Genomic DNA, 9,727 nt, shown 5'->3' with positions numbered 1-9,727 from the left:
CCAAGTATTTAACAAACGAAATTTGCAAAAGCAACCTGCAAAGTATACTGAGAAAAGCTGTATTACATAACAGACAAATCCCCAACCAGTATTTTTGTGCTTATTACATAAAAATAGAATTTCAAACTATGAAAAATTCCAGGTTACTGGGTAGGAGACACCACACAGCTCAGAATCTGTAGGAGGAGGAGGAGGAGGAGGATGATGATGAGATTAGTGTAACATTCCTGTCAACAATGAGGATATCAAAGACAGCACATGCTCAGATTAGGGAAAGAAATGGGTTGTGCCTTAAAGGAACCATTCTGGCATTTGCCTGAAGCAATTCCACAGAAATTGCTACATCACCATTATCAGGATTTCAGGAGTTTTGAATTATTTATTGAAATTTAATATCTACACATAAACAATAATATTTCACACATACACCACCAACATCGCCAATATATACATATGTTTTTCCAACTAATTACACAAGATACTACGTGATAATACTGTTTTTAGTCTGTCAATCTGTTACACCCACTCACAAAGTAAAATGAGTTCACCTTCACTAGCTCATTCATTCACATGCTTCCTCCCACCACTGAATTGAAACCATTACGGAACATGCTCAACGAAAAATTACAGGGGCTTCTGGATGGAAACCATGTTCTTTGCAATTATGATCTTCAAATCTAAATGAAGTCCACAAGTAATCAACCGGATAGTTTGCAAGGACATCAACACTCGGTACGCATATTTTTGAATGTTTACGTATAATATCACTCCATATACTAATACCATGAATTTCACAACCGAAATAAGATGCCCAAGGCCGTGAAGACGACACCCCTGAACTGCTGCTGTCGACAGACACTTGCTGCTCTTCTTCCAACATATTGTCCACAATTGCAACTGTATCTAAATCCACGTATTTTGATGGTACATATATATCCTGGATCAAGTTGTCTCCTACATATAAACATCTGGGATTTTGTTTTCCTACAGCTTTGGAGAAAACTTGTCTCAATTCCTTCCAGTTGCCCTGACTGTAAACTTTATTCAATTGCAGATCATTTACAGTCACAGATACAGTTTCCTTACCATCTTCAGTTGCGACAAATTCCCTTGAGGCTGTAAAAAATCCAGGCTTCCTGGCGAAACAAATGACTATGTCGAATAATTCGACCCAATCTTCGCCTAAGGAATTCCGCGCCGCAAATGATGCAAAATCAACATTTGAGCCCGTTAATAAAAACGTTCTTGCTTGTTTCTTCAGACTTTTCAACCAAGAGGTTACGTTATCACTGCATCGGTAAATATATTGTTCAGGAGACGTTTTCATGGCAGGAAAGTAGCCGCCAGTATCCGTACCAAAGTGTTCTCTTTGATACATGAAATATAAACCGTCTAGCACATCAGGCCAAACATTATACTTATCTAGTTCTCGTCCTTTTTCATCTAATGTATCTATTATGCGGGCAAATGCAAGGGAGGCAGGCATATCAAAGCTATCCAGTACAGTTCTTAATTTGAGTGACAGCGGACCATTCCATGCACCGAGCATGTCCTCGTAAAATTCCCCAGCCAATTTCCACATTCTGTCTTGTCCATAATATTCGACTATTTCATTGTTGGTCAACACTCTGGTACCGTGGCATGCCCGAAGAACTTTCCCACCCTTGCCAATTTGTAAAAGATTACCTTTATCAAAATCAATCATCAACCCTTTCCTAATGTAATTGAAGTCATCATCAACAGGTTTCAATAAGTGCTTTCCGGGGTAGCCCTTGCTGTCGACAAGATATTTCGACAAGACATCGTACTCCATTTTTATCATATTCTCTACATTATATTTACACAGAGTATTGTCTAAATCAAAACCAATCCAATCGTAATCTGTGAACTTGAAATAGTTGTGTTCCGTCATTTTAGATGCGTTCATACGTGCTTTAGAAAATATATCACAAATATGTGTGCCAAAACGCGTGTAGTTACTAACTGAAACCACGTAAGGCAATACTGCTTCCTGTGTTTGTTGACTTCTGTTCTTGACAGAATGAAACCGACAACCTGCTACAAGTACTGAAAACACTCTTCTAATCTTCAGGCAGACTTCACTATTGAACATAACTATTGTTGATGAAAATTATTTTCTTCACGCAAATGTGGATCAACATACATCGACTGATTAATTAGCATTCCACAACTCATAATATAACAAACATTAACCACATTCACTAACTGCACAACGTCTAACAGCGCTCCAAGGTTCAAAAAATCAAAGCTTATAATACCAAGATAAAAAATATACCATCTTGCGTATTGTGCAAATGAAAATCTTTGCCGTCACCAGCTCTATGGCACGCAACGAACTTTCTGCACAAACTTCAGCGCACATCAAATGAACGAAAACAAAAAAATTGCGTATGGACGAAAGATTTGCCCAGACGTAATATGTGCGCGTGGCTGAAAGCTTTATTTTCTCTAGACAGACTGCCAGAACTTGTGGTGTACTGGAAGATAATCTAATACGATAGTTTAAGAGGGATTCAAATTTGCCTGTTGTGCAATGTAATAGAATGAGACTTTAATGAGAAGTTAACCAATTATGTAAAAGTAACTTTATTTTAACAATATTATTTAATTAACATTGAAAATAAATAACGAAATTTTTTGTCCAGCACTTTATTGTTTCCAAAGTGTGCCAAGTGTGTTCATTTATGTGTAATGGTCTTTATAGGATAATTATGAAAACTGTGGGGCTGCAGATTATTTCCTTTGGTTACTACAGATGTTGCTTAGTTCAGAAGGATATAGAATATTTTCATAACAATTAAAGTAAGAAGTGATTTGCTGGTGAAAATGTGCCCCACAGTGAAGCATGTAATCAATTTTACATGCAAAAGTTGGTGAAATAGTTTTCTCAGGAAATAGATAATGCAGACAGTTAAGGAGTTATTGAAATTTTGGGTTCAGTTATTACATTTTATTTACCAATTAAAAAGTATGTGAAAAATGGGACAGTCGACCATAATTTTGCATTGCTATTACACAAAATTACAGATGCCTGTGTCCTTATGGAAAGATTTGCAATTCACATTGCTTTCTACGCTGATTATGATAAGTTTTTGCAGAAGAATAATTAACCTTGATTTCAAATGCATAAATTAACTATTAGTTACGTGATCATTGCCAAACTCTCTGTAAAATAACTGTTCATATAACTTGCATAGTTTTGTGTGTTAGGGGTATTATAATTTGATTGCATTGTCAACCAACCATTTCAGTAAATTGTGGCACACACCAACATACTTATGTAAAGTGGTTTGAACACATTTTGAAATATTTTTATTTTCTGTTACCACATTTTGAATCCCTGTTAATCTTTACACAGACTGAAATATCACTCGCACATAATCATCTCCACATTACAAATACTGGTAGTATAGCTTCCTATTGTGGTTGTTTTAAAATAGGAATAGCTGCTTGGAAATCTGTATAAATATAGTAAATGTCTCTGACTAACACATGTAATTGTTATGTGTTGATGAAGATTGCTTGTAATATGCATACATTCAACAGACAAACTGATAGTGTGCTCCCACACTGTCTGTTCCATAATCATTTCCATAGTTGTTGATGATTTTACAGTTTTCACAAATGTATGCAAACCAGTGAGGATCTCACATACTTTAACCCTTCAATGATGAGGATTATTTCTTATCAGAAATTCAACATTTGTTACTATTTTTCAGTGAACAGAATTAATTATGACCTAGAAATGTGTTAAAACATGTTATCAGTATTTAGTAAGGAATTAGGGGTATGTGATTTGTTAGTCAAACACATCCTTTCTAGTATCAGAATTATATTTAGTCAAAAGAAGATTCTACATGACATGGATTTATTTCAAAATTATTATGTACACTTTTGCAAGGATTGTGGCTGTTAGTATTTAATAATGCACTTTTAGGCAGTCCACATAACATTATTAAAGCATTAAATTAAATCATAACAAAAATATTATTGCATTGTATAGAACGAATTATGGAAATTCATGCACAACCCTACATCACATTTTACACATGTGGTTATAAAGCTGCGGCGACATAATTAATTGAACACTAAAGACATTCGCTGAAGGAATATGCTGTGCTATATCTTTTTCACTGTCGTCTTTGGCTTCCCACATTTCGTCTTCCTCACATGTGGCTGAAATTTTTTTTATATTGTCTAGTATTACATACTTTTTAGGGTACGCAGTAATGAATTGTAGTATTTTACCTGTTGCAATTATATACTGTTATTATTGTGACAGAGTAACCACAAGTGATCACCCAGAGAAAAGCTATGGGTAATGAGAAACCCATGAAGTTTTAACCTACAATGGCAGTTACAACAGACTTTATCTCACTGGATCAGTTGTTGAATGAATTGAAAAGATCGACTACCAATCTTGGTTCTCAAATGCTTCAAACCGAAGGACATTCGCCAGAACCTTAGGGTTTTGTGCAACCCTTGAACATTTTACCAGTTGGTTGTACAGTATCTTCTATGCTGTGTAGGAAATTCTTAATACCACAACCTCAGAACCTGTGGTTCAAAATGCTGGAATTTTCGTTTACACCCTATGGCATTTTTGATGATTCAGTTTATGCTTATTATTGGTGCTTTTGACGCTCAGACTTTGCTGTCATTGTCAGACATTATTCATGTTACCCATGATATATGTAAATATCAACACACCAAGGAACCTGTGCTGCATTGTGTATGAGAGTTAAGAGAAATACACATACAACAGGTCTTAAATCCCTATCAAAGGTTTGGCGTTACCTTCAAACATTAGTTACAGAAGCTGACGTTTCAGAATCGACTCTATGACATGTATGGTTTAATCAACTAACATTCACAGTTAAAAGCCCAATGATTTCCATTAACTGTGAGGACTTAGATTTGCTGTTGACTGTTGCTGAGAATGTTTTTTTTTTTTTTTTTTTTTTTTTTTTTTTTTTTTACAATGATACTTCACAAAACGCCTATTCAATTGTGGCCCATCGAACTGGATATGGTGTTGGAGCAATTGTCTGACCTGATGCTGCTAGAGTTCACTAGCTTCTGCTACTATAACTGATCTGTGTGCTGCAGCAAGACATCATCGTACTCCAGCGGCAGCTCAAGAAACTCACAAACAAAACGTTGCTTCACACATGCTCAGATGACAACACCCACCACAAGCTAACATCAGATTGCTGTTGGTAACACACATATTTCTAGACTTAAGCAAGGAAATGCATCTTCCTTTGCACTTATGAATGACAACTGTGACCAGGTTTAATCACATCGAGCCGCTGCTACAACAAGACACGTCTACCCTTCAACAATCACAAAAGAGATGTTTGTAACTCTTTGCAACTTTTAGATAACTTCGCCAAAAAAACGTGACCTATAAACAGTCGTTACCAAATCAGGCAATTGATCTGTCTTCATACGTAGCGCTAGCAATGTAAACACTCATGAAACTCTGAACTGACAAAATTCCAGATACTTTTTGTAGACAATGCCGATTATATACCTCAGACACTTGTGTTTCAAGCACATAAATTGTTTACTCAATATGAGATGTTGGTGTACAACCAGAGAATCAGGACAATTCTAAACGGACTGTCTGTCACTCTGGGAATGTATGGCAGAAAGGCTGTACGCGACAGTTCTTTTTCTGGTTCTTTAGTTCTCAGAGTGTTTGGCTCTGTTACACTTCTAATATAATTTGTGGAGTACCCATTGCTCCTAAGGACAGTTTCATGGTGTTGCATTTCTTGTTTGAGGTGTTGCGGCTCACATATCCCTCCTGCTCTCGTTACGAGCTTACTAATCATGCCTCTTTTCTGGCTCGGGTGGTGGTTTGACAGTTTGTACAGGTATCGATGCGCGTGCGTCGGTTTTCGATACACGCTGTGTCCTTGGTTTTCACCGTCCCTTGTGACCAGCACATCTAGAAATGGCAGTTTCTTGTCCTTTTCTACTTCCATGGTAAATGTTATGTTGGCATGGAGGCTGTTCAAGTGTCTTAGGAAGTCACTGAGCTGTTCTTCACCATGGCTCCACACAACGAAAGTTGTATATTGCGCAAACATGGCGTAAAGACGATTTTCAAACCGACAAGGAAGATCAAAGAGTGTCTCAAATCGGCGAAGGAGAAAAGTGACCCACTTGCAATGTCGGGAGTATACCGTATACCATGCACATGCGGAAAAGTTTATGTCGGAATGACTGGATGATCCATTAACACCAGGATCAAAGAGCATAAGCGACATTGCAGGTTGGGGCAGGTGGAGAAATCGGCCGTGGCAGAACACGCACTGAATGAGACCGACCACGTAATAAAATTCGCCGACACGGAAGTTCTGGCTGTAAAGAGGCACTATCACACGCGCTTGTTCAGAGAAGCTGTAGAAATACAAAAACACGCGAACAGCTTGAACAAGAAAGAGGAAAGCCTTAAGGTAAACGGATCCTGGCTACCCGTACTGCAGCGAACGACCGTCGCAGGTAGCAAGAGGAGAACCGCCCCGGAAATGATCGCGGAGAAGCCCTCGGACGTTGGCGCGCCTGGTACATATAGTCTGCGCCCGCGAGCTCGGCTCCAGTTCACCAGCGGCAATGGAGGGTGAAGCTTTGACAATGCCAGCCACTCGTGCTGGCGAAACGTCAGAAAAATCATTAGATGAACGTCGGCCGAAGAACCCGAGACAGAAGCCAATAGGCAGTTTGTCAACAAGTGGCCACGGAAGCCTTAACACTTTTGTATTAGTTTTAAAACTTGTTTTGCTACCTGTGAGACATTTTAAGTTGTTGGGCAAATTATAAGAACTCTTTGTTGCATCATATTGAACTCCTTTCTAAGACAGTGACAGCTTAAGTAATGGTGGATAAAGATCATTTTTCCTCTAGTGTTGTAGGTGTAGACATCATTGTTGCATACATCTCACCCAGGGGAAAAGGAGTACAATTCAAATCATTGCAGGTGAAACTGATTTCAATGCCTGACTAGATACTCTTGGCGGATTACAACCTCAAACCTTTGTTGCTCCCTATTGAAGATGATGACACATTGGTTCAAATGGTTCAAATGGCTCTGAGCACTATGTGGTTTAACTTCTGAGGTCATCAGTCACCTAGAACTTAGAACTAATTAAACCTAACTAACATAAGGACATCACACACATCCATGCCTGAGGCAGTATTCAAACCTGCGCCCATAGCGGTTGCTCGGTTCCAGATTGTAGAGCCTAGAACCACACGGCCACTCCGGCCAGCTGACACATTGGGTCCACTCAGGGTTCTGGCTGAAAGTGGGAGGAGGAACCTGTGTAATAATATGGCTGTGCATGGAGATGGTGGGCTCACTGCGCCAGGTGTGGCAGTTGATGAGAGTGCTGAGACTGTGCCTGTTTAAAGTTTCGGCCCAGCTACGTCCATTTATGAGGGTGGACCTTTAGGTGGCGAGAAAGCTAGTGAGGGCTTCACCAGAGCTGGCTCTCATTATCTTGAGCATCTCGGCCGCCATCACAAATGATGCGCACTTTAGTCGGGAATAAGGTAGTTAACTCCTGTGCCGCCCATTGACAAGAAATCAGAAAGTTTCATTGTAATGCATTTGCATTTTGAACTTCCTGATCATACACTTGGTTTCCAAAATAGGACATGAGATGGGAAGTGGTGATGGCTGAATGCCATTTAGTCTACAAAAATACTGAATTATGGATTCTATGAATCGAGGGCAGTTGCTGCAAAACCAGAGTGGAAGATGTGCCCTCAATTTCAAATATGATGGACAGGGCACGGACAGTAGCTGCTATCCTACTTCCTGGAATGGCCCAGAGAAATCAACATGCAGTTTTTCAGTCTTTGCCAAGGATTGTCAGGGTGTGGCAAAGGGTTGACAAGCTGTGCTGGGTGGTTTTTATACTGGTGTCAACACCAGGTCAATACACATGATGCCACACTACTGCCTTCATTCTGCGCATTACCCATTGTGCAGTGTTGAGGAGCTTCAGTATGCATTGGGTAGAATGTGGGAGGAATTATCAGCCAGCGTTCTGAACTGTTTGTAGCTAAGTAAATGACGTTAAGTCTATGGCATAAGCAAAAATAGGTGCATCATTCCTGGTCCTGGTCGATGCCGTTAGGCATGTGCTCCTGCCAAACTGTGTTCTTTCTTGCAGACTAGCCATAACGCTTCTGCTCTTTGTATATTTACATTGCTCATAATTATTTTGTTGCAGCGCTCCTCTCATTAAAATGGCCTCTAACTCGCCTTCTACACCACCTGTGCCTACGCCTCCAGTTGCTGCTAGCTTTGATCTAATGTAGTTTATTCAGTTTCATGTCCACCAAATGTGGCAGCTGGTAATGGCAAACCAGCAGCTTATTATGGCCCAAGCTGCTGCTCCATCAATTCAATCACAACAGTGAGCCACATCTATGTCACCACTTCTTTGCATCCCATCATTCCCAGTTTTTAATGAACAACAAGAGGAGAGGAACGAGTATTACGCTTAGTTCGATGCTCATTGTGCTGCGTACAGTGGGTTGACTCTTAGGAGTCTGTCAATATAGAAAGATTTAAATAATCACAGTCACAGCAAATGTGTTGGGTGAAACTTAGGGGAGGGTACAAAGTCAGTGACTTGCTAGTGTCACAAGAACAAAGTGCAAGTTACAATGAAACTTTCTGATTTCTTATCAATGGGCGGCACAGGAGTTTACTGCCTTATTCCCGACTAAAGTGTGCGTCATTTACGACGTCGGCCGAGTTTAGGTTCGTTCTGCGCATCTGACGTCACAAAACACAGTCAGTCAATGAACAGAGAACGACGTTGCCAGAGATCGACTGCAGTGCAGAGCACGGACGACTGTCTTGTTTTAGAAACGTTCACTCATAAACAAAGTAATTGGACAAAAGCAATGTCATGATAGCAGACTTTCTATTATAGAAAGTTTGGAAAAAGCATTCTTCATACCAATTGCTTCATATTCTGTTAATTAATGAAACCAAACAAGCAATAAGCCTCCTAATTCAGGCGATTTGCAAGGGAAGCCGCTTGTATCATTCTCATGAACCGCTTTTTCGGAATAAAGAACAGCAGTAATTGTTTATTTCCTATTGTACTTCGACGAAACGTGAGTACTTCATAGTCATATTTTGCGCGAAAAGAATAGCAGTAATTGTTTATTTCCTATTGTACTTCGACGAAACGTGAGTACTTCATAGTCATATTTTGCGCGATATTTTAGAGTCCTCCAGGAGTACTACTGATTGACGAGCTGCGTCAGCATAGTGGTTTTGGTGATTTGCTGTTAAGCGAAATGTTGTGAGTTCAAACCTTGTGTAGAGCTAAATATTATCTTTATTTAAAAACAATATCGAAGTGTCTTACTTCACGAATTTTATTCGTTTGAATGTAATTTTTTGAAATTTTTAGTGCTCTGACTTTTCATTATAATCATAATAAGTTTTCGGTTTTTCTCATTTTGTCCTCCAAATTTCTTTTCACAGCAATTAAAAACAATGAATACATACAATATTCATGTTATCTGTTTTCTTTGTATATCTTCTCTTCCGCAGTCGCTGTTTTACATGTTGAGATCTATTCTTTTGCGACAGTATTAAAAGTATTATTTAGAGCAGAATTTCGGCTCGTGCATTGTCGAGCTACTTGATTGTCTGACGCAATTCTTT

At 39.1% G+C, this 9,727-nt stretch overlaps 1 protein-coding gene across 1 annotated transcript; it reads right to left on the bottom strand.

The window, feature by feature from the left end:
• Positions 1-359: 359 nt before the first annotated feature.
• Positions 360-2,210, bottom strand: LOC126299179 (5'-nucleotidase domain-containing protein 1). The gene has a single exon (XM_049990947.1). The coding sequence runs from the start codon at positions 2,111-2,113 to the stop codon at positions 614-616; it is 1,500 nt and encodes a 499-aa protein (XP_049846904.1). The 5' UTR covers positions 2,114-2,210; the 3' UTR covers positions 360-613.
• Positions 2,211-9,727: the final 7,517 nt, after the last annotated feature.

The sequence above is a fragment of the Schistocerca gregaria genome, chromosome X (genome assembly GCF_023897955.1).
Source record: "Schistocerca gregaria isolate iqSchGreg1 chromosome X, iqSchGreg1.2, whole genome shotgun sequence".
In the NCBI taxonomy this organism is placed as follows: Eukaryota; Metazoa; Arthropoda; class Insecta; order Orthoptera; family Acrididae; genus Schistocerca; species Schistocerca gregaria.
Note: the sequence above shows the minus strand (reverse complement) of the source record. Positions and strands in the feature narration are given on the sequence as shown.

Bases quoted from the DNA above. Each gene is read 5' to 3' on its own strand.
- LOC126299179 (XM_049990947.1), bottom strand. From the start codon at position 2,113: ATGTTCAATAGTGAAGTCTGCCTGAAGATTAGAAGAGTGTTTTCAGTA.